This window comes from Hoplias malabaricus, chromosome 3, assembly GCF_029633855.1.
Source record: "Hoplias malabaricus isolate fHopMal1 chromosome 3, fHopMal1.hap1, whole genome shotgun sequence".
NCBI classification, from domain to species: domain Eukaryota; kingdom Metazoa; phylum Chordata; class Actinopteri; order Characiformes; family Erythrinidae; genus Hoplias; species Hoplias malabaricus.
In genome coordinates, this window is record NC_089802.1 from 2,130,235 (window position 1) to 2,155,817 (window position 25,583).

The following is a 25,583-nucleotide window of genomic DNA, read 5'->3' on the forward strand; positions in this document are numbered from 1 at the left end:
CAGATAGATAGACAGATAAACAGACAGACATAGATAGATAGATAAACAGACAGATAAACAGACAGACAGACAGACAGACAGATAGATAGATGACTTCATTAATTCCTGAGGGAAATTTACAATGTTATGGCAGCATCAAATCTCGTCTTTTAAAGCGTTTTAAAATATTTCCTGTTGCAAAGACAATACTTTCTCGATTGAAAAGTGCTTGTCCTGAACTTTATTAGAGAGGAAAGTAGTCTGAGCTTGGACCAGATCCTGCTGTGATGTCTCTCACCACAAAAACATAGGTTTAATCAGGTCCTGAGATTCAGAGGACGGCATTAGTGCAGCTTTGTTTTCTCAAGCTCCAAACCCAGTCCCGTTACGTGACCTCTTCAGTCCTGAGTGGGAATGCTGCCAGTGAAGGTTTTCTAATTGAATTATGTGCCGTTTTACCTTCCTTTCCCTTAGAGCCTGGTAATTGTAATTAATTGGGCTTGTAATAAATGTGGACTGTAATTAATTACGGACGCGGCTTTGTTTTAGTGTAATCAGTCAGCGTTAGCTGATGCAGAGTTAACCGTGGTACTTCGGAGCTGGTTTTGAATGGAGAATCCTTGCATGGTGCTGATTAGATGTCAAGTGGTGCTTATTTGAAAGTCTAAGGAGCTGGAGGTGTGGCTGTAAACACGGCTGATTGTAAACAGCAGGGGGGACAATGGAGCTTGTTTATTTAAACAGTGATGATCGTCTCCTATCGTCTCAGGACTGATTACAGCGTGAGGAGCTTTTTAGAATAGTAATATTTCTAAAGTTAGACTGTAATGTTAATCACTTCTCTACCACAGACTTCCCCCAGAGGAAAACAAGCGCAGTTTTTATTTCAGAGAGCTGGATATCGATCAGCGACACTGATAAATCCACGTCCGATACCGAGGCACAGTTGTTCACCTGCTGGCCACATGATAGGGTCACGACGGCTGCAAATTCTCACAGTAAAAAGAGCATTATTTTGGGGAAAAAAATCTCCCGCTGATAAATACGCGACCCTGGCCAAGGTGTGTGTTCCATAAATGCATTTTATTGAACAGGCGCCGGTTCTGCAGACTGAGTTATAGCACCGCGCTCGGTGTTGAAGAATGTGTGTCCTTGGCACTGGAGGAATTCCTGGTCCGGGAGAAAGCTCAGAGCAGTTCACTGTTTTTGATCTTGTATCTGAGCTCAATGCTCTTTCATTTAAAGGCTTTAAGTGTTTAATAATTCATCTTTCGTAAGCTGCACTGTTGATTTAAACAGGTGGTGACACAGGGAAGGGATGAGGGCCATTGGAAAGGTATTCACTGACCCCAGAGGAGCTGCTCTTATGAAGATTGTTTGGATCCTTTGCAGTGGCAGGAAAAATGTATTTGCCATTGTTTTCTTTGTTTTACATTTTGCCAAGACTTCAGTGTCTCAGATTTATTTCAGATCTAAGCACACTTCCTGTTTGAATAGAGTAGAATACAGTAGAATGCAATGTCTTTATTGTCTCTGGAAAGAAGGTTCAGCAAGAACCAAGAAGGTTAAAAAATGAAATGAAACGTGCAATTATTTCTCACTGTACAATTTACAACAAAATGTAACATTGTAACAACAAAATTCCGCATTTAACTTGCACACACACACACACACACACACACACGCACACACACACACACCCACACACGCACACGCACACACACACACACACACACACACACACACACACACACATACTAGTGCACTAGGGGCAGTGAACACACACACATATATACTAGTGCACTAGGGGCAGTGAACACACACACACACATATATACTAGTGCACTAGGGGCAGTGAACACACACACACATATACTAGAGCACCAGGGGCTGTGAACACACACACATACTAGAGCACCAGGGGCTGTGAACACACACACACACACACACACACACACATACATATATACTAGTGCACTAGGGGCTGTGAACACACACACATATACTAGAGCACCAGGGGCTGTGAACACACATACACAGACACACACACACACACATATATACTAGAGCACCAGGGGCTGTGAACACACACACACACACACACACACACACATATGCTAGTGCACTAGAGGCTGTGAACACACACACATATACTAGAGCACCAGGGGCTGTGAACACACACACACACACACACACACACACACATATGCTAGTGCACTAGAGGCTGTGAACACACACACACACACACACACACACACACACACACACACACACACACACATACAAGAGCACTAGGGGCTGTGAACACACACATATACTAGTGCACTAGGGGCTGTGAACACACACCCAGAGTGGTGGGCGACCATCCCCAATGCCTGGGGTACAGGTGTGGGTTTGGTGCTTTGGTCAGGGGCCCCTCAGCTGTAGGTTGAGGGAGGAGAAAAGTCCTGCTCACGATCCATCCCTTCAACAAAATTTCAAGAAACAGAAAGTGGATTAAAGGCCTATAGCAGCAAACTACATACACACAGTGAACACAGTAAGAACTGAGAGAAGTGGTGGCCTATTTCCTTTTAGTGTGTGATAAGATTTGATAAGGTAAGTATGTAAGGAAGTATTTATTGTAAGGAAGTATTTATTTAAAGAGTGCATTTAAAATAAACTACCATTGCCCAAAGTGCATTATAATATAAGAAGATAAAAAATATAAATATAAAAATATAAAGGAAAGGAAGAGGCAAGGGAAAGTAAAGAAAAAAAAATATATAGTAGCAGTCAGAAGTTTGGACATCTTTTCATTCAATAGTTTTTCTTTGTTTGTTGTTATTTATGTTGTAAATGAATGTGGAAGACATTAAAACTATGAAGGAACAGACATGGAATTATTTAGTAAACAAAAAACTGTTAAACAAACCAGAATATGTTTTATACTTTTGATTCTTCAAAGTAGCCCCCTTGCTCCGGGTTTCCTCCCACGCTCCAGAAACACACGTTAGTAGGTGGCTGATAGGCGACTCAGTTGTCCATAGGTGTGAATGTATGAGTGAGTGTCGCCCTGTGAAGGACTAGCGCCCCCTCCAGGGTGTGATCCCGCCTTGTGCCCAGTGATTCCAATGCCCTGAACTGGATAAGGGTTACAGACAATGAATGAATGAATGAATGAATGACAATTTTCAGTGAACAGCTGTGGCCTCATCAAGACTTAATTTGTAGAACTGCTCACCTTCTGAATGTGTTTGAGACCATAACTGGGGTTGTGTAGCGGTAGGGGCGCGTATACAGTTCTATACAGTGACTAGCTCTACTCCACCAATCACTAATGAGGAGATGTGTCCAAACTTTTGATGGGTACTGTGTGTGTATATATATAGATAGATGCGGAAAACAATTGCAGAGGAAAAGGCAAATTAGCAGAAGAACAGGACACAGAATTAAGTTCATCAAAGAAAGGACAATACAATTACCCAGAGAATATAAAATGAAAAGCACAATGAAACAAAATGTCAACACGGGGAGAACAATCCCTCACGGACATTTAAATGTCATCAAAGGATAGAGAATAAAAGTTGGGATTTAAAAGCTGATATGGATGGTATAGTCCTAATGTGAAAGGGAAGGTTGTTCCACAGTCGTGGGGCAGCAACTGCAAAAGCACAATCACCCCTGAGCTTTAGCTGAGACCATGGCACATCCAACACCATTCGATTTGTAGATCTCATTGATCTTGTAAGGTAAGATAACGTCAGAAAAGATGAGAGGGTGCTTTATAATGTTTGATCGTTATGTGTCCTCTGTTTTTGTTACTTGCCTCAGTAGCTTTTTATTGGAAATAAAGAGAAGGAGATCCCAGTACAAAACACCTTCCCCAAGCCTGTGGTGGCTCGCTACATCAGAATAAACCCTCGCTCCTGGTTCAGCAGCGGCAGCATCTGCATGAGAGTGGAGATCCTGGGATGCCCCATGCCAGGTCAGAATTTAAAACTGCAGAGTCTCTGTTGGCTATAAACATGTGGTGTAATTTTTAATATTTGTAAAGTATTGATTTTTAATCTTTGATATTATTTGTTGATGATATTGTCATTTTGGGTTTATCTCCAGTGTCGTCTGGAGTAGGACATGTTCTGGTTCTGAGTCTCTGGTTCCTGTCAATGGTTCTTTCTCTTGTTCTGAGGTTCATAGAGAGGTTTTGTGTTCACTTTAGGACAACGTGTGCAATGCAGCTGGTCCTGGGGTGTGCAGGACTCCCTAATTAAACCTTTGGACCTCTGAAAGTAACAAATGTGGTGGGGGCTAAATATTAAATTAAGAACTTGTTATAGTGCTTAACCCTACTGAGATGGTGACCAAAATAAACGTCTCAATGTGAATCCAGAAAAACAGTATTTTATTTTGCCTGGATTGCCTTTGAAATAGTAAAGTTCTGCTTTATTTAACTAATCAGCGCAGTAGCACTGCTCTGTCTCAGGGTGGCGCTGTAGTGAATCACGCTTCTGTTTGCCCTGCTGGAGAAAACAGAAACGATGTTTCTCACTCTGCGCTGCCTTAGCTCTTCCCTAAAGATATTTCATAATACTGAAATATAACTGAATGTGTGAGTGTGTGTCGCCCTGTGGCAGACTGGCGCCCCCTCCAGGGTGTGTTCCTGCATTGCGCCCAGTGATTCCAGGTAGGCTCAGAACCCGCCATGACCCTGAACTGGATAAGGCTCACAGACAATGAATGAATGAATGAATGGATGAAATATGACTCAAGTGTTCAGCCGATATAGTAGAGTATTGCAACCCCCCAATTTCAAGTGTGTATTTCGCACACTGCTATAGATCTGGATTTATTTCGAACTGCTTTGTGAACACAGTTGTATAAAACATTTTACAAATAAAATTAAACTGAATTTAATCAAATATGCTTTGTTTTACTCCATGTTTTCCTCACACATATGCGACTGCAGTGTGGCTCATTGGTGTGTTTGCTTCACAGACCCCAATAATTACTACCACAGAAGAAACGAGATCACCACCACGGACAACCTAGACTTCAAACATCACAGCTACAAGGAAATGAGGCAGGTAAAGATGATCCCAACTGAGGCCTTTCACTGTTCTGGTCCAGAATCTTTATTCAGACAAAACCTGTTCTTATAGCATTTAGTAGATGCTCTTTTCCAGAGGGACTTACAAAACTGCCATCTTTAGGGAATATGTCTTTGCCAGCAACAAGAGGATTAGGGTCCAGACAGGGTCCAGACATTGGGAGACTGTGTGAGATGGTGGGAGACAGTGAAAGACATGAGATGGTGGGAGACATTTAGAGACAGTAGGAGACTGTGTGAGATGGTGGGAGACAATGAGAGACAGTAGGAGACTGTGGGAGACTGAGGGACTTTGTAGTTCAGATAGTTAGAGACAGTGGGAGACTGTAAGATAGTGGGAGACAGTGAGAGATGAGATGTCTGAACTGCAGAGTCACTCAGTCTCCCCACATCTCACACAGTGAGTGAGAGAGTGGGAGACTGTGTGAAATGGTAGGAGACAGTGAGAGACAGTAGAAGACTGTGTGAGATGGTGGGAGAGAGTGAGAGACACTAGGAGACTGTGTGAGAAGTTGGGAGGCAGTGAGAGACACTAGAAGACTGTGTGAGATGTTGGGAGACAGTGAGAAATGGTGAGACTGTGCGAGATGGTGAGAGACAGTAAGAGACTGTGATGTTGGGAGACAGTAGGAGACTGTGAGATGGTGGGAGGCAGTGAGAGATAGTATGAGACTGTGTGAGATGGTGGGAGAGAGTGAGAGACAGCAGAAGACTGTATGAGATGGTGGGAGACAGTAGGATACTTTGTTAGATGGTGGGAAACAGAGGGACTCTACAGTTCAGATAGTTAGAGACAGCGGGAGGCTGTGAGATACTGGGAGACAGTATAAGATTGTCTGAACTGCAGAGTCCCTCAGTCTCCCCACATCTCACACAGTGAGAGTGGGAGACTTTGTGAGATGTTGTGAAGCAGTGAAAGACAGTAGGAAAGTGTGTGAGATGTTGGGAGACAGTGGGAGACTGTGTGAGATGGTGGGAGACTGAGGGACCCTTCAGTTCAGATAGTTAGAAACAGTGGGAGACTGTGTGAGATGGTGGGAGACACTCTATTTCTTCTCAAATGCCTTAAAAAGGTCTTTCTCCAAACTTCTGCTGCTGTAATAGGCTCTAGTTTCCCAGAAAGACTTTACACTACATTGCTGTGAAGACAGGATTGCATCCACTAATGCAGGAGGTCAGATATTCCAGCTCATACTCCACAGGCTGGTGTTTGGCTGCTCCAAAGCATCCCACTCCATAAGGCAAAGCTACATGGACATTATACTAAGAAAAGAAAATATATAGTTTGACCAGAGGTGCCAAAACCTTTGCAAATGACCACCTGCTCTTATCAAGGCCAAGCAGAAAAATGGTTCTGTGTGAAGGACATTCTCTTTGGTGCTAGCCTTAATGTCCTTTCTGGCTGTGGTTTGTAAAGGGATGGAGGAAAGTGCCGTGAATAGCAATGCCATATGATGGTGATGAAATGCGATCGAGTGGTCCCCGGACCCGGGCCATAAACCTCCGTGGCTCACACTCTTGAATACAAAGGTACCTCCATCCACCACTCTCCTGACCACAGCGCCCCATCAGCCACTCGCCCCAGTCCGGAGTGACTGCTGGACTGTGGGTAATTATTATAGAGAGCTTGGAAAAGTGTTTAAACACACTTTGACTTTCCCCAGTGTGACCTTACTTGCTATTAGCATTGAGTTCCTATTTTAGTCGCTGGACGAGGGTCTTCGGTTCTCCCAACCTCATCCGTAGCTGACAGTACATTCGGACTAATTGAGTGCACTATTTTATAGCAGCGATATCCCATGGCTCTGATTAATGTTCCTCCTTTTTTTTATTCAGTGTTTAGCAAAGATTTTCAAGATTTTTCTTAATGTATAATACATTCCTTTAGCTCTGCAGTGCCCTTGGGATTCTCACTAGAGCCAAACCTACGGTAACTCTGTCTGTAACGTTTCATAAGCTCATCGTTCACGTTGTTAAGATGCATTTAAAAACTGAGTGGAATTTGTGCTCCAGAACTAATGATCAGTATCAGTAACTGACCTCACTGGAGCGCATTCATGCAATCAAATCAGCACAGCAATGTTTTAACATCTACTCTAAAGCTTTCCCAAAAGAGTAGAGGCTGTGGCTGAAGAAACATGTGGGGAAACTCTCTATGAAAGTGGATATATATATATATATATTGAATACATTAGCGCATTAGTCTATTGATCTAGAGCTCACCAACGCACACAATGTGAAATAAAACAGCCCAGTTCAGTTTCATGTCAGAAATCACGGAATAAAACGAGATGTTCTGAATGTGCTCTGCTTCTGACGTCAAGTGCAGAGACTCTAGTATCGCCCCGCCCCCTCGTCTTAGCGTGTCCAATCACAGCGTTGGAGCCGGGTTTACGTGAGAGTGCAAAGACGTAATTTAAATGCAACAAAACAGACACAATGAGTGCGGAGAAATAAGAGTACTGAGTAAAAACGGATCCGAAAGAGAACTCAGCGAAAACGGCTAAAAGCCAGAGCTGCTGCTCCTCGCTTCTCACTGCTTTGCGCTGGGGGTCGGGGTGAACAGCGAGCGGCTCATTATCATTTAAAGGAACAGGTGCTGAAAGCAGGCGTTCTGAACAGGGCTGTTTACACAGGGGGAGAACACTGCTGGAAAAACACTGGACAAGTGTATGTTTCTTGTCTCACTGAGGGCAGGAGACGGTGCTACCTGGACCACTGTGGAAAGAGGCTAATAAAAATCAGTGTTTGCCCACACACACTCGAAGAGAACAGGGACATGTTCAACAATTATTAACAATGTAGAAAACAAGGTGCAACAGGAGCTTAATTAAAATCCCTTGATGAACTAGTGCCCAAGCAGCTGGCACAGCGAATAAACAAAACCGCCAAATCTATAATTAATGAAGCGCGCTGATTAATCAGGTTGCTGTTCTGTTTCCCAGCATGCTCAGCAGTTGCTGGAGCAGATTTTGGATTGCCAGGACAGAGCCTGGCTTTTGTTGGCATGGTTTTAACAAAGAGCACCAGCAGCAGATGTTCCTGGTCATAGTTTTGTTCCATTGCTACAACTCCTTTTTAGGAAACAGCATTCATCAGCATCGCTAATGAGACCTGGGGTCTGTTAGGCAACAGTTTGTTAGAAGTTTGTTTTCTGTGTCTATACAAACCTATGCGTCCAAATATTTATGGACACCTTTTCTAATGAGTGAATTCATCTGCTGTAAGGAACGCTGCTGAAACAGGTGTGAAACTGTACACAGTTTCTATGTGTGTGTGTGTGAATTTCCACAGGTTTGAGGATGTGAGTGTGTGGAACTTTCTACAGATGTATGTGAGTGACTGGGTGAGTGTGTGAAACTGTCCACAGGTGTGTGTGTGTGTGTGTGTGTGTGTGAGTGACTTGGTGAGTGTGTGAAACTGTCCACAGGTGTTTGTGTGTGTGTGTGTGTGTGACTGAGTGAGTGTGTAAAACTGTCCACAGCTGTGTGTGTGTGTGAGTGACTTGGTGAGTGTGTGAAACTGTCCACAGGTGTGTGTGTGTGAGTGACTGGGTGAGTGTGTGAAACTGTCCATAGTTGTGTGTGTGTGTGTGTGTGTGTGTGTGTGTGTGAGTGACTAGGTGAGTGTGTGAAACTGTCCACAGTTGTGTGTGTGTGAGAGACTGGGTGAGTGTGTGAAACTGTCCACAGGTGTGTGTTTGTGAGTGACTGGGTGAGTGTGTGAAACTGTCCACAGGTGTGTGTTTGTGAGTGACTGGGTGAGTGTGTGAAACTGTCCACAGGTGTGTGTGTGTGAGTGACTGGGTGAGCATGTGAAACTGTCCACAGTTGTGTGTGTGTGTGTGTGTGTGAGTGACTAGGTAAGTGTGTGAAACTGTCCACAGTTGTGTGTGTGTGAGAGACTGGGTGAGTGTGTGAAACTGTCCACAGGTGTGTGTTTGTGAGTGACTGGGTGAGTGTGTGAAACTGTCCACAGTTGTGTGTGTGTGTGTGTGTGTGTGAGTGACTGGGTGAGTGTGTTAAACTGTCCACAGGTGTGTGTGTGTGTGTGAGTGACTGGGTGAGTGTGTGATGTCCTGTGATATACCTAGGGCCCAGCGATTCCTCATAAGCTATGGACTCACTGTCACTCTGATCGGGATGAAAGAAATAAAGAATATGTATGAATGAACAAATGAATTAGTGAATGGATAAATTAATGAATTCATATTTAAGCATTTTCACATATGCTTGTCGGCATCTGTTTGACAGAGGACCCAGATTCTCTGATGTCACGGGTGCTGCACTTGCTTTAATACACATCTCCTATAATGTTATTTCTATTACAGTTAATGAAGGTGGTTAATGAGATGTGTCCGAACATCACTCGTATCTACAACATCGGCAAGAGCTACAACGGACAGAAACTCTATGCCATCGAGATCTCAGATAACCCAGGAGAGCATGAGCTGGGTAAGACATTAAAAGTTATATTGCAATTATTATTAAAAATTATTCTATGAATACAATACTTTTCAGTTCCAGGAAAATCAATAAATATTATTTTATTTGACTTGAGGAGAGTTGACTTGTGTGTGAGGGATAGGACGTGCAGCCAAGTGTATTTACACCTATATATTCTATATGGCCAAACGTATGTGGACACCTGCTCATCCAACATTTCTTCTGAAATGAAGGGCATTAATGGAACATTTGTTTTTCTTTGCTGCAAGCACATAGCTAAGGCTACAAACTGTTGTTTGACGATCAGTTCTTGATCACAAACACCACTGTATCTTGGTCCAGAAAACTTGGAAGGTTTTCCATGGCTCCAGAGGACACGGTTCCACTGCTCCGCAGTTCATATCCGGAGCTTGACACCTCTCTAGCACTTTGCTTGGCACAATGAACCGTTACACCATATGCTGCCAGCTCTCTCACTCACACTGCCTGACTTTTGTTTGCAGGTCTGACGTAAACCTCTCATGTGGGCTGTTTTTTTCAGCAGTGTATCCCCATTGGCTAATGTTTTTTGAGTGAAAGGTGTTGTTCTGTTCAGCAAGTGTACACATCTTATCTGGGCCTCTGAGCTGCCACTCTCATTAACCAATGGTGAAACACTTCTGTAAAAAAACAGCCCCCATGAGAGGTTTGTGTCAGGACTGCTAGCAAAAAGTCAGGCAGTGTGAGCGAGAGAGTTGGCAGCATAACCACTATTGGAGTGTACTCACCCTCCAAACAAATGCTTATAGCTCGGAAAGATTTTCCTAAATCACTTAACTGTACCGTTGCGACAAGAAGAGTCTGGGGATCGATCTGGTATAAAGAATCTGCAGATTGAGTGTGAATTGAGCGTGTTATGACGAGTTAAATACAGCAGAAAAATTTAGAAACCGCACTCTGAGCCGCTCTAAAAATACATTGAACTCTATGGGAGCCGAAACCCTCCCTAGTGCCTAGGTAACTTAAAAACCGTATTTTCAAAAATGTTCAAATTTACAGGTGCTAGAAAGGACAAGTTTCTCTACCATTTAAAATAAATGAGGTTTCTAGGTGAAACTATAAGGAAGTTATGGTGAATTGTTTGGCTAAAAATTGAAAAAAACATTTTTTGGGCAGAGAAGCTAGAGTGTGGTGACATCACGCACTCTAGCTGTCACCCATTCAAATCAATGCAGGGATTTTGAGGGAGGGATAGAAAGGGAAGGATGAGTGCAAGAGTTCTGGAAACAGACGTGATGGGTCCCGGTGCACCCAGGTCTGACTGTCTGAAATCTCGTGTCCGTAGTTTGAAAATTGACTGAGTTAGAGCACTTTGAAAATTAATTCCATAGAAATGACTGGGGAAAAACGGGGCAAAAAACGAGTGTAGCGGGCGAACGAGTGCGGGTATCGGAAAGCTGTATACAACCCCACATCGTCGCTATAAGATGCACAATTTCCAGGTGGAAGAGTGTTGACTGTGGGGACAAGTTAAGCGGACATGGAAACGCGGAATAATAAGAATTCTGAAAAATAGAAGAACAATATATTGCACAACATAATAAATTGCAATTTATATATTTTAAGTTTGAGACTTGCTTTTCTTCAGTTAATTTTTTCTCTTTCAAATTCTTATTTTTGTTTAAAATATTTTTAGATCTTGGTCTATACAGAACGCTCTAGCAGATATGGCTCATTAGACATGACCAATCAAAATGCTCTGACAAACATGACAAATCAAAATTTTTGGCCAGATATGGCTCATCAGAAAAGCCGTGTGATTCCGCCCCCTCCAGGTGAGCCAGAGTTCCGCTACACTGCCGGTTCCCATGGTAACGAGGTGCTGGGCCGAGAGCTGTTGTTGCTGCTGATGCAGTTCCTGTGTCTTGAATACCTATCTGGTAACCAACGGATACGACACCTGGTGGAGGAAACTCGCATCCACCTGATGCCCTCCATCAACCCCGATGGATACGACAAAGCTGCGGAGGCTGTGAGCACAACACTAGACACTGACACACTCCTAACTACACCTACTGCAACCATGGCCAGATTACACACACACACACACACACACATTACAGAGTATCACGTGAGTCCGGAGAGGATTCATATGACAGGAACATAAATACAGGTTATTTCTGAGTGTTTGAATATTGAATTACAATTAAATGTTGGACAAAAACACTTTAAAACTCATATATGCTTTTTTTTCTTCATTAGCACCTAATGTTCAGGAGCAATCAGCAGTAGTTGCTAATCGGTTGCAGCTCTGGCTTCAAGTCGCTGAACTTTTTTTGTGCTTCTCAGGGGTCAGAGTTGAGCGGCTGGTCTCTGGGTCGATGGAGTCAGGACGGACTGGACATCCACCACAATTTCCCCGACCTCAACACTGTCCTTTGGGAGGCAGAATCCCGCAACTGGGTCCCACGCAAATTCCAGAACCACCACATACCTGTCCCAGAGTGGTACCAGTCCACTAACGCCTCGGTAAGTCACAGCTGACCTCCACAATATCCTTTCCTTTTCCTTCTGAATAAACTGCAAGTCCCTGGAAAAAGGCTTAAGGCTTTTGTTTCATTCCCTGGTCAACTCAGGTCAACTCTCTTTCCAGAGGGTGGGGTGTTCCCTCTGTGTCTGTGTGGGTTTCCTTCAGGTGCTGTTTTTTATTTCCCCCCATGAACGAAACACACATTAATTGGTGGATTAACTGTGTAAAACTGTCCAGAGTTGTGAACGTGTGAGTGTGTGATTCCCTGTGATTGACTGGTGCCCAAACCAAGGTGAGTTCCTGCCTTGTGCATTGATTTTAGTAATTCTGTTAATAAAATTGTAACTGGTGTGATGGCGGCACGGTGGCGAAAAAGCTGTTGTCACACACCTCCAGGGACCTGGAAGTTGTGGGTTCAAGTCCTGCTCCGGGTTACTGTCTGTGAGGAGTGTGGTGTGTTCTCCCTGTGTCTGCATGGGTTTCTTCCGGGTGACTGTCTGTGAGGAGTGTGGTGTGTTCTCCCTGTGTCTGCATGGGTTTCTTCCGGGTGACTGTCTGTGAGGAGTGTGGTGTGTTCTTCCTGTGTCTGTGTGTTTCCTCCGGGTGACTGTCTGTGAGGAGTGTGGTGTGTACTTCCTGTGTCTGTGTGGGTTTCCTCCGGGTGACTGTCTGTGAGGAGTGTGGTGTGTTCTCTCTGTGTCTGTGTTGGTTTCCTCCAGGTGACTGTCAGTGAGGAGTGTGGTGTGTTCTCTCTGTGTCTGTGTGGGTTTCCTCCGGGTGACTGTCTGTGAGGAGTGTGGTGTGTTCTCCCTGTGTCTGTGTTGGTTTCCTCCAGGTGACTGTCAGTGAGGAGTGTGGTGTGTTCTGCCTGTGTCTGCGTGGGTTTCCTCCGGGTGACTGTCTGTGAGGAGTGTGGTGTGTTCTCTTTGTGTCTGCATGGGTTTCCTCCGGGTGACTGTCTGTGAGGAGTGTGGTGCGTTCTCCTTGTGTCTGCGTGGGTTTCCTCTGGTGCTCCAAAAACACACGTTGGTAGGTGGATTGGCGACTCAGAAGTGTCCGTAGGTGTGAGTGTATGTATGTCACTCTGCTATGGACTAGCGCCCCCCTCCAGGGTGTGTTCCCGGCTTGCGCTCAGTGATTAGACTCTTGACCCAGAACTGGATAAATGGTTACAGACAATGTATGAATTAATGCTACTGGTGTTATTCCTATTTACAGTGCTGTACTGAAATCAGTAGGGAGGGGGTGGTTTACTACCCTCCTCCAAAAGTTACATAGTGCAGTTTCTGCACTGCTGATCCCTGAGTAGGAATGATAGGGGCTCTATTCTCCCAATTTAAGGTCAGTGGAGCACCACAATGACTCTGAAGCTGAGCAATGTTCCTGTAAAATTGACATAACCCTTATCTGAGAAGTGTGTTCTTAGAAATTCAAGAATGAGACCGGGACCTCCTGGTGGGTGTCACGCAGAATGAATCACTGAAGCTTTTCAGGAAAATTCTTATTGTTGAGGGAGTGTCTTCTAAAGCGGAACCTGCCCGAGTTATTTCTGAAGCAGTGAATGCAGAAACCTATCAAAGCTGTAACAAAGTGCTCTGGCTGGTAATGCATGTAATTGTGTCTATTTAGAGCAGTGGTGTTCATGAATATAATTGCTCCCATTTGGAGGGTGATGCTTATGAATATAATGGTGTCTATTTACAGAAATGTTCCTGAATAGCTCTGCCAGTGTTCTGCTAATTTAAGACCCACTGCAGCTTCTAGGAAGAAAGCTCTGTGCTAAAAGCTGTGACAGCAGTCAGCTCTGACAGTGACTCATGTTCAGAAATAAACCCAACAGCAGCACACACTCCTCTGGACAGGAACATATGTGTGTGTGTGTGTGTGTGTGTGTGTGTGTGTGTGTGTGTGTGTGTGTGTGTGTGTGTGCGTGTGTGTGTAGAGGCACATTTTGCAGGGGGACGTGTCAGAGGGGATAATTATAACTTGGTCATATAATTTTCAGAATGTTAATTTTGATATTATTTATATTGGTTAAGATACCTTTGTTATGCTACATGAAGATTTGATGACTGATGATGATGACGACGCTCCATCACTCTGTACAACTGATGCTGGACTCATGTGTCGCTGTTCCATAGTATTTCCATTCTGTTGCAGTAAATTGAATGTTTTATTGGTATTGATTAAACTGGAAGTAAAGGGCAGATGTTTCTAATAAAGTAGCCATTGTATAAAGTATGTGGCAGGTGTTTCTAATATAGTGGCCAGAGAGTGGAAGTATAGAGCTTGTATTTCTAATAAAGTGGCCAACTGAGTGGAAGTATAAGGCTGGTGTTTCTAATAAAGTGGCCAATAATTGGAAGTATAGAGCTGCTGTCTCTAATAAAGTGACCAAGGAGTGGAAGTATAAGGCTGGTGTTTCTAATATAATGACCAAGGAGTGGAAGTATAAGGCTGGTGTTTCTAATAAAGTGGCGAAGGAGTGGAAGTATAGAGCTGCTGTTTCTAATAAAGTGACCAAGGAGTGGAAGTATAAGGCTGGTGTTTCTAATAAAGTGGCCAAGGAGTGGAAGTATAGAGCTGCTGTTTCTAATAAAGTGGCCAAGGAGTGGAAATATAAGGCTGGTTTTTTTAATAAGGTGGCCAAGGAGTGGAAGTATAGAGCTGCTGTTTTCTAATAAGGTGACCAAGGAGTGGAAGTATAGAGGTGCTGTTTCTAATAAAGTGGCAAAGGAGTGGAAGTATAGAGTTGCTGTTTCTAATAAAGTGACTAAGGAGTGGAAATATAAGGCTAGTGTTTCTAATAAAGTGACCAAGGAGTAGAAGTATAGAGCTGCTGTTTCTAATAAAGTGGCCAAGGAGTGGAAGTATAGAGCTGCTGTTTCTAATAAAGTGGCCAAGAAGTGGAAGTATAGTATAAATTGGCGAGCCTGTGGAAGTAGAAAGAGGGTGTGTCCTTTGTCACTACATAACACCTTGATCCCTTCTGGTTGCTGGGTGCAGGTTGCCGTGGAGACGCGTGCCTTGCTGGCATGGATGGAAAAGATTCCCTTTGTGTTGGGGGGTAACCTGCAGGGCGGGGAGCTGGTGGTCACATTTCCATACGATCGCACGCGGCCCCACGGGGTCATGAGGGAGTCCACACCTACTCCAGACGACCACGTGTTCCGCTGGTTGGCGTTTTCCTACGCGTCCACACACAGACTGATGACGGACGCCAGCCGCAGAGCGTGTCACACGCAAGACTTCGCCAAGGAGGACGGCACCATCAATGGAGCGTCCTGGCACACGGCGGCCGGAAGTCAGTAGTCTTATCTATTCTGTAGCTAATTCATTTAATGATTATAATTTAAAAATTATGTCTTCTCTGAGTCCCTCTGTCATTCACAGAACAAAGTTCGATACTATTCTGCTATTTAAAGAAATAATCAGATGCTTACTTTAATGATTCTTTTGCGTGTCATTGAAAAAGCCATTATACTGACATCTACTGGCTTGGATGTGTCAGATCCTGTACTAAATCTGTTTAAAACATGGCCACCCTTGTGTGGGGGACCCACTCTATGGAGTATAAACTGGTTCATTCAGAGACTTAAGAGCACAGATACTTTGCCTCAAAATACATCTTCTTTCGCTCTCCCCAGTAAATCCTTCCAGTCAAGGGGCTCAAACTAGTGACCTTCCGGCTCCTAGACAGCTTCTCTTCTGAGCAGGTTTAGTCTCAGGAAAGCCCTCAGGACCTGTTTACACCTGGCATTAAAATGCATCCAAAAAGTTCAGCCACTGATCTTCAGGAAAACATCACACTTGCGCTGTCCCTCCTCTCGACCGATGTGTTTCCGTCTGCGTAACTGTCCAGACACAGAAAACACTTTCTATTTACACCTAAATATACAGACCATTTCCAAATGTGGCCTGAGTGATCCAGTCATGATTCGTCTTGGGTTGTTTGCACCTGACTTTTCATGAGGACCAGTGAAATCCAAACATCTCAGCTCCAGGAGGGTTGGTTTACTTTGAAGGTGTTAAAAAAGTGACATTGTTTGTGTGGTGTTTGTGTGGTTGCGCAGGTATGAATGATTTCAGTTACCTCCACACCAACTGCTTTGAGATGTCCATATTCGTGGGCTGTGACAAGTTTCCCCATGAGAGCGAACTGCCCGAGGAGTGGGAGAACAACCGAGAGTCTCTCATTGTCTTTATGGAACAGGTACAACACAAACACACATACACACACACACACACACACACAGTGTGGCAAAATACCAGCAGTATCAAATTAATGGTATAATTTTATTATCCATATACCTCTGTGTGTGTGTTTGTATGTGTGTGTGTGTGTGTGAATGATCAAACCGATTACTGTATTAATTTTATCAGATGATCACTTGTTTATTTGATCATGTTGCTGTGGGAGGCGACACGGTGGCGCAGCAGGTAGAGTCTCTGGCACAAGCTTCCAGGGACTTGGAGGTTGCGGGTTCGAGTCCCACTCCGGGTGACTGTCTGTGGGTTTCCTTGATCCCTTCTGGGTGCAGGTTGCCGTGGAGACACGTTGCTGGCTGGCATTTCCTCCGTGTGCTTGGGTTTCCTCCCACAGCCCAAAAAACAAGTTGGTAGGTGGATTGGTGACTCACAAGTGTCTGTAGAGTGTGAGGGACTGGCGCCCCCTCCAGGGTGTGTTCCTGCCTTGCGCCCAGTGATTCCGAGTAGGCTCCGAAACCTCCAGGACTCTGCATGTTGTACCTGTCATATTTAAGTATTATCTGATATGTGTGTCACCTCTATCATATAAGATAAGATGATATTTGTGTGCTTTCACTTAATCTGTTTCTGCCATCAGACCATACATCCCTAAATTATTCAAGATAATGACCCACTTTCACAAAACCCTAAAGTGTGCAAATAATAAAACACAAAACCTCAAATGTTATTAACTCATATAATGGGTTATTGTATTCTTTTTAACATTGTTGTACGACGAAATGTCATTGTTATAACTTACCGACACTTGGAGAAAATGAGTTAGGGTTAGGGTTAGGGTTTTTTTTTGCTGGTACCAAATGTGGGAATACAGGTCAGAACTGCCTCAAACCAGAGACCAAATTATAATCAGAATCACTTTATTGGCCACAGTATTGCACACAGATGAATTTGTTCTCCGCATTTATACCAATCCGTGCAGTGAAACACACACACACACACACATGCCCGGAGCGGTTAGATGCCTTGCTCAAGGGCACTTCAGTCATGAACTGCCGGTTCTGGGGATCAAACCGGTAACCTTCCGATTACAAGCCCAGTTCTCTCACCACCAGGCCACGGCTGACCCAGAACAGAGAAGGGGAGAAGAATGAGGAAAGGGACAACAATGAGTGCAGACCTGAACCTGTGGACAGAGAGTAGAAAGTGAAAGTCAGTCAGAAATGACCTACTGAGTTGCGTCATTATTTATATGACTACATGAAAATGTCTAAATCTATGTAAGCGGTGGTAATCTCTCTGAAACATTAAACACGTCTGATGTGATGTCAGTAATATTTCTTTCCACCTTCTGCAGCTGATCACACTGTTAGTTAAGTGTGGAGCTGAACGTTACGAGGCTGTGTTCTCACTGAGGAGTAAATCTTATTATGTGGAGGAATCTGAGACTGTGGAGAAGCCTGTGTTCGACGTGTGGGATCTTCAGAAATATTGAATTTACAACAGAAATGACATTTACACCTACGCTCCATATGCTCGCAAGTCTGTGGACACTCTCCCAGAACAAACACCAGAGAGACAGATCCTCCAGGAAGTAAATATGAGCTGAGAGGAGCTGGAGGCTGGATGTTAGTGTTTGAAAGAGACAGGGTGCTTAAAGCGTGTGCTGTCAGAGTATGTGGGTTTTAAAAAGCCACTGTGCTCTCAGGTTAGCATTGGAATCACTTAAGCTCAATTTTATTGGCGTTTAGTGAAGAGCGACCATTTGAAATGCAGATAAAATGAGCACCTTTTACATCTGATCCATTGATGCATAGACTGCACACCCCTTTTAAGGTCTCCTGTGGTGTTGGGCATCAGCACGTGGAACTTCCCTGGAACTCACTGATACCAGATGCTGGAATGGATTGAGAGCTGACATTTTGGAGGCCAAGTCAACAACTTGAACCCTTCGTCATGTTCCTTAAACCATTCCTGAAGTGTTTGTGGTGTGGCTCTGTGTAAGAGACCACTGCCGTTAGGGAATACCGCTACCATAAAGGGGTGGTCTTGGTCTGAGGCAGTGTTTAGGGATGTGGTACTTTTAAAACAACACTCACACGAACACTAGGACCCAAGATTTCACCACAGAGCATCACACTGCCTCCACTGTCTCGCTTCCTTCCCATACCACACACCAGGATATGTCCGACCAGGCCATCTTCTTCCTTTTGCTCTATGAATAGTAACAACAACAACAACAACAATAAAACATTTTATTGTACCACACTTTAAATTTGAAACAAATATCAAAGTGCTACAAGTTTGAACAATTTTTAAAACATAAGCCGGTTAATTAAGAGTCATATATTCTCTCAATTAGAAATGTTCTGAGGCCTATATGGCCCAGTTCTGACGCTCTCTTGCCCAGTGTAGGAGCTTTCGGCAGTGGACAGGGGTCAGTATGGGCACCCTGACCGGTCTGCAGCTATGCAGCCCAAGCAGCAATGCACTGTGTGTTATGACACCTTTCTAACAGAGATGCTTTGAGGAGAGGCTCTGTTTTCTAGCCATCACAGTGTTGCCTTTGTCAAAGTGGCTCAGATCCTTAGGCTTGCCATTTCTCCTGCTTCCAACATCAACTTTAAGAACCAACTGTTCACTAACTACCTGGTATATCCCCCCTGGACAGGGGCACTGTAACCAGACCCTCAGTGTCATTCACAGCACCTGTCAGTGGCTTTTATGTTGTGTTGTACTTACATTTTGAGGCAACGGATGTTGCCTTCTAGATGACGTCTTTTTCAGAAGTGTCCACGTACTGGTCATGACCGCATTATGCCATTTTTACAGTTTCATTCTAGAATAATCAGAGTGAGGGCATTAGACCGGCTGCTTTCAAAACCGAATGAATGAGTGACTTCGGTCCCCAGAGGAGTATTAAGAGTGTTAGTAAACATAATGGTGATTTAACACAATGGGAAACATGCACTTGTGTGTCTCTGTGTGTTAGGTTCATCGTGGTATTAAAGGTGTGGTGAGGGATCTACAAGGACGAGGAATTGCGAACGCTATTATCTCAGTGGAGGGCATCAACCATGACATTCGCACAGGTACGGTCCAACTCACATTGCTCAAACGTCTGGGCACACTACGCAAAAATACCTGTAGTGTTTTTGTAGTATTTTGAAGATTTTGGTCTTTTAAACTTTCCCAGCGTAACAAGTCTGAGATGAGTGTTCTCCTCACCGGAGTCTGGCTTTGTGCCGAAAGGAACATTTGTGACTCTGTTTTAACTGAAGGCGTTTGAGGCTGCTGTCTTTCCAGCTGAGCTGTTCTAAAAAAGATGACATGCCCATGAACAGCATATTTCCTCACAGAGAGAGACAGATAAAAGAGCCGTCCTTCCCTTTTAAGGGAAATGTTGGAGAGGAGCAGGCAGGTTTTTTTTTTTTTTGACATGCACAGAGGCGTAGGAGGTACCACTGCCTCTCACCTCACAGTAACACAACCAGCTCTCGTAGACGAGCCAAGCTGTCACAGAAAAAGATCTGGACGTCTCAACATTGTGATGGTTTAACATTATACACTGATCTTCTTTGTTTATCCTTAATATTTACCACAATTCTCTGTCAGAAAAAATGTCCTGTACAGGTATAGTGTGGTTCACTAAATGTACAGACCATATATTTTTCCCTTTTCAGGTCCCACAATGGTCTTAAAGTCCAGTTGTGCACCTTGAAGGTCCATTACATTCTTACATTCTCTCCTCTAGATGTTTAGTATTTGGATAAAAGTTTAATATTTTAATATTTTCATAATGTTTTAAATAGAATAAAATGATAAAAAAATGTGGTGTTGAAATTTACTACATTAGTTTACAAATACACAGTTAAAAATAAAATATTGTGCAATTAGAGGGTGGCAAGGTGGCGCAGCAGGTTCTGTCTCTGTCACACAGCTCCAGGGTCCTGGAGGTTGTGGGTTCGAGTCCCGCTCTGGGTGACTGTCTGTGAGGAGTGTGGTGTGTTCTCCCTGTTTCTGTGTGGGTTTCCTCCGGGTGACAGTCTGTGTGGTGTGTTCTCACTGTGTCTGCGTGGGTTTCCTCCGGGTGACTGCCCCACCACTACCCTGAACTTGATAAGGGTTACAGATAATGAATGAATGAATAATCCCTCCAGAACACAGTTCCACCGCTCCACAGTCCAGGGCTGTGTGGCTTCAAGCTCCTCTAGCCGGTGCTTGGCATTGGGTATGGTGACCTCAGGTACATGTGCAGATGGTCAGTGCTTTTCTATAGAGAATAGAGATAGAGAACTGTCTGTGCACAACTGAACATGAGTGCTATGTCGTCCTAAAACAAAGTTTAACTTCAGTTAAATCAGATTAGACGTTCAGTTACCATTGACACGTTGAGTCACTTAGAGCTTTGAAACCTAACCTGGGGCCACAATTTATCACTTGGATTTTAAACCACGAGTCGCTTAAGGCTCTTTCAAAAAATTTATTATCTTTATTGATTGAGGTATGATCCATCATATTGGATTTTGCCTGGTCAAGCCTTTCATTCCTTCACTGTGTACGGGATAAATGAGAGCTCCTGGATTCAGGTTCATTCCTCAGTGAAGTAGATGACGAGCACAGAGTGAAACCTCAGGGTGTGTACAACACACCAGATCATTCAACTTTTAGATATTAATTCATTTGAAGACATCCCTGGAAGTAATTTAAGCTTTCAGTGTGGTGAAGGAAGATACAGTACGGAGCAAACTGCTATCATTCATTCATTTGTTCGTCTGTTCATCCATTCATCAATTAATGTATTTATTTATTCATTCATACATGCATGCATTTGTTTGTTTTTCTATTCATTCGTTCCTTCATTTCTGTTTCATCTTGATCAGGGCTAAAGTGAGTCAGGAATCAATGCCAGGAACACACCCTGGGCAGAGCTCACCCTGTCACACACACACACATACACAATGCAACCATGCACAGCTGTGGACAGTTTTACACACTGGGTGAATGGGTGATGTCCTGCAATATACTGGTGAGGGTATGTGCCTGGTATGTGCATAATGAGAGTTTACAGAAGATAGATGAATAAACGGATGAATGAATGAATGGATGGGTGAATGACTGAATGAATGAATGGATGGATGGATGGATGGATGGATGGATGGATGGATGGATGGATGAATGGGGTGAATGAATGAATTAATGAATGAACGAACAAATGAACGAATGAACGACTGAACGACTGAATGAATGAATGAATGAATGAATGGGTGGATGGATGGATGGATGGATGGATGGATGAATAGGTGAATGAATGAATGGATTAATCAATAAATGAATGGATGGATGGATGAATGGGTGAATGAATAAATGGATTAATGAATGAATGGATGGATGGATGGATGAATGAAAGTCTCAGCTTAGTAAGACTACGTTTTCTTTGTCTTTGGGCAGCATCTGATGGAGATTACTGGCGTTTGCTGAACCCGGGCGAGTACAGAGTGACGGTTCGAGCCGAGGGCTTCGCCATGACGAGTAAAGTGTGTGAGGTGGGCTACGACATGGGGGCCACCGTGTGCAACTTCACCCTCGCCCGCTCCAACATGTCTCGCATCAAAGAGATCATGGAGAAGTTCAATAAACAGCCCATCAACGTCCGGCAGTATCCCAGAAGACTTCACCAGAGACGACGGGGGACATAGAGGGGGTCTCAGAGGACAGTTGGGCACAAAAGTGTGTCCACTGCTGTCTGGCTGACCCTGTAGTGTCCCTCTGACTTTCTGACAGACAGTCTACACTCTAAATAATGGCTGTTCAGTGGGTTTAGTAAAGACTGTTGTTTATATGAAACCACAAACAATCAGAAAGCCATTTGATGACTATGTAATGGTTCATATTTGTTTTGTTTCAGTGGCTTTGTGGCGGCAAAAACAGTTGTAAATTATTCTTTTTTTAAACATGCGAATGTGTTTACATGCCCACAAATAATATGAGCATAATAATGTTATCAGAATTTGGCAGTTATCTGATTATTAAAAGATATTGAAGAGAGCGTAGATTTCAATGAATCTGATCAAAAGGCTTGGACATTAGTTCAGTTATGGGGTCCCTATGCAGCTCATGTCTTCCCTTACCCTGATTCATTTCATTTTCTAAATCATTGCACGTGGACGATATAAATATAGGTTTCCACGAAAACAGTAAACATTACACACGTATCCTCACGCTACAAATGACCACACATTTTCTAATGTGAAGTCACACTTTTAAAATAAATATTCACCATTTATGTTGCTGTATGTTAACCGTCTGGAGTCAGCAAACACATCTGTTTGTTCACTTCATTGTTCACGAGTTTTGTAATTAATACCTTTTCAATAACAAGGCACAGAAATACAGCTCAAACACGTCCTGAATCTGTGGAGACTTCTCCTTCCACTCCATCGCATTGTGAGAATGTACCTCTGAGTCATGAGGCTATGTATAATCTCGAGGTTTTGTGTGAAACTGACCGGTGGTCACTTCGGAGTAGAGGACTGTATTCACAAGAAAATAGAATTTTTAATGAACCTTTCAGTTTTAGGGAGAGTGCTCTCCATCCACAGCGCTCTGGGTCAAACTGAGCTCAGTTCAGAGAGAGCAGGGACGGTTCTGAACAAGGACGATATGAAACAGATGAAGAGAGAATACCCTTAGACCCCAGAGGGTTAATAAGAAAAAAGTTAAAATTTTTCAACATATTATGATTATTAGGTTGGTGAATTGTTAGCAATATCATCAAAAAAATCTGATCACTGAGTGACTCATGTAGACTCAGGTAGAGTTTCTTCATTATCAAACTTAGTCAAGTGCTTGTGAACTTGTTGAAAAGATTATTGCCAAAATCTGATGCTGTGGTAAAACACACTCACTGCTTCTGTAAAGTGCCAAAGTGGGTTCCACTATGTTTTAATTTTTTTCCCCCATTCTATGAAAACATTTTCCTTTCTAAGACCTCAGACCATTTTCTATCCTGCTATGTAGACTGTCTGATGTCTGTTGTAGTCAGAGACAATGTAACGGGGTGGAGGCAGGGGGCATAGCCTGGTTTCCTCCTTTCAGCTTCATAAGCTTTTCATCTGATGTCGCTTTGAGCATCAAAGGGAACTGAAAAGCGGAAGAGCGGATGTTTTACTCCTTTAGTTTTACTCTTTTAAAAACATAATCATTGTTTTGAGATATTACTAAAGACTGCATGTGCTAAAGATTATCAGACACTTACAAGATGTTGATAAATTACATTTACACGATTATAGGTTTCATTTGTGTCAAGCTGAATACAACTCTGATTGTATTAGCACCTCAGGCTTAGCGCACGTTCTTCTGTTGAATTTATGTGAAGAAGAGTAAGCAAATGCTACTGGTAACAGTTTATAGAGCTAACACTCTCACCTGGACATCTCATCTCTCTTTTAGTGACTAACAGCTGCTGAACTGTACCAGGTTTATTTTAAAGGTGGAGATACTTTGTGTAAATATGTTGTTTTTGTTGAGTAGATGTTGAGTAGTGTTTCCACCTTCACCGCCTTGTTTTGGAAAGTTCGCTACGCAGACCCAACAGCTATTTGGTGAGTTTTGCCTTTTTGGATATAATTTTGTAGGGATTGATTACTACAATGAATCAGCCACTCCTTTTTCACAAAGCTGAGAGTAAATACAGATATGATGATGAATATTTACATTATAACATCACTGTGACAAACGATTTATCAACAAAATGGCCCACTTAAAAAATGTTGATATACTGGCATGACTTAACCTCACTCCTGTTTTAATATAGTCACATGACTCACTGGGCTACTGCATTTCAAGATTCAATTTTTCACTTGTGAGAAGTTAATATAAAAACCCTTGTATCAGTGCTGAGTCCATGGCAGTGACAACAAACACATTTCTTCATTTTATGTGACATTATCAATGACTAAACATCACTGTGTGCTCAAATGTTCTGTGACAAATTACGATTGTTTAGATTTTTAATTCACAAAACAAGCTCAAGTCAAGGGCTAGAGCAATACCCTTCACTCCTCTTAGAGTCAGTGACAGAGTGTCCATTAGGCAGGTCAGAGCACTGGAAAGGACAGGGATATGTTCTTTGTGAGTATCAGCTAAATTAGGATGAATACAGTGGGAATTGAAGAAGAAGAAACATCTTTATTGATGCTCTTAGGGAAACTGCCTCTCTGCATCTGAACCATCCGTGGCAGTGAACACAGAGACACACACTAGTGAACAATTTTTTGCATGCATTAGGGCAGTGGACACACACACAGCTGCAGCAGGGGGCTGTGACCACTTCAGCACCCAGGGGCAGTTTTAAGGATAGGGGCTTTGCTCAAGGACACTTCAGCCATGATTTTTTATTTTTTATTTTTTATTTTTCCGGTCTCGGGAATTAAACAGGCGACCCTCAAGCTCACTTCTCTAACATCAAGACCACAGCTTCCCCCTGATTGTTTAGTAGGAAAAATAAAGCCTATATTTGTTTACGAGTGACTGGATGTATATGTTCATTTCTCATATGTGAAAAATCAGGATATTGTCACATAACGTAAAGCTATGCCACGAATGTCGTGTTTCCACCGCATGGGCTCTACACGACTCGACTCGACACGGCTCTGCTCGCTTAAAGCTTGTCGCTTTTCCACTGGCAGGGCTCCCATGCGAAATGTAGCCGTTGACGTTAGATAAACCCATCTCTAACAGGAATCGCTGGCTTTGTAAACCACAACAACTGTGGCGGTAAAGTTAAGCACTATTTACTCACCGTGTATTCATGTGTTGTTTTTGTTTTTTGGACTAAACACTCTGCGCCCCAGTTCTCACAGATCAGTTACTGTGAGAAATGTTCATCGGCCATCGGCCCAAGGAGCGTTTAAACCTCTTGAAAACACCTCAATGTAAAGTTACGAGATGCCGTTGTGAGTCCGATCAAAATAAATATGCAAGCTGCTGTAACCTTAGAGTTTTACAAGCTGCGGTTTGTGCTGGATTTGAATGAGCTCTGCTTTTCTTGGTGATTAACATGGCTCTGGCCACTACAGGGTTTACACATCACCATTTACTATCTACTTGGCACGGTTGGAACCCGGAGTGAGCTGGGACTGATAACTTACCTGGGACCAGATTTGGCTAGTGGTAAAGCAAAAGAGCCATGCCGAGTCGTGCAGGTTCCATGCAGTGGAAAGGCACCAAAAGTGCACCCAGTTACGTGACTATATCAATGAGTGAGGTCGGGTCGACTGGCAACAAAGTCATGCCTGGGTTCGTTTACCAGGAAATAAAAAAAGGTCTATTATAACACATTATAATAAAGCTG

The 25,583-nt window shown here is 43.3% G+C and overlaps 1 protein-coding gene across 1 annotated transcript in view; it reads left to right on the forward strand.

Annotated features, from left to right (window-relative positions):
• Positions 1 to 22,145, forward strand: part of cpxm2 (carboxypeptidase X (M14 family), member 2) — a 54,335-nt gene extending 32,190 nt beyond the window's left edge. The window contains exons 6-14 of the mRNA XM_066663723.1: positions 3,796 to 3,946; positions 4,957 to 5,045; positions 9,399 to 9,522; positions 11,328 to 11,524; positions 11,842 to 12,021; positions 15,029 to 15,326; positions 16,096 to 16,235; positions 19,221 to 19,320; positions 21,680 to 22,145. Coding sequence (XP_066519820.1) covers positions 3,796 to 3,946; positions 4,957 to 5,045; positions 9,399 to 9,522; positions 11,328 to 11,524; positions 11,842 to 12,021; positions 15,029 to 15,326; positions 16,096 to 16,235; positions 19,221 to 19,320; positions 21,680 to 21,927 — 1,527 coding nt within the window. The 3' untranslated portion in view covers positions 21,928 to 22,145. The remainder of the gene's footprint in view (positions 1 to 3,795; positions 3,947 to 4,956; positions 5,046 to 9,398; positions 9,523 to 11,327; positions 11,525 to 11,841; positions 12,022 to 15,028; positions 15,327 to 16,095; positions 16,236 to 19,220; positions 19,321 to 21,679) is intronic.
• Positions 22,146 to 25,583: the final 3,438 nt, after the last annotated feature.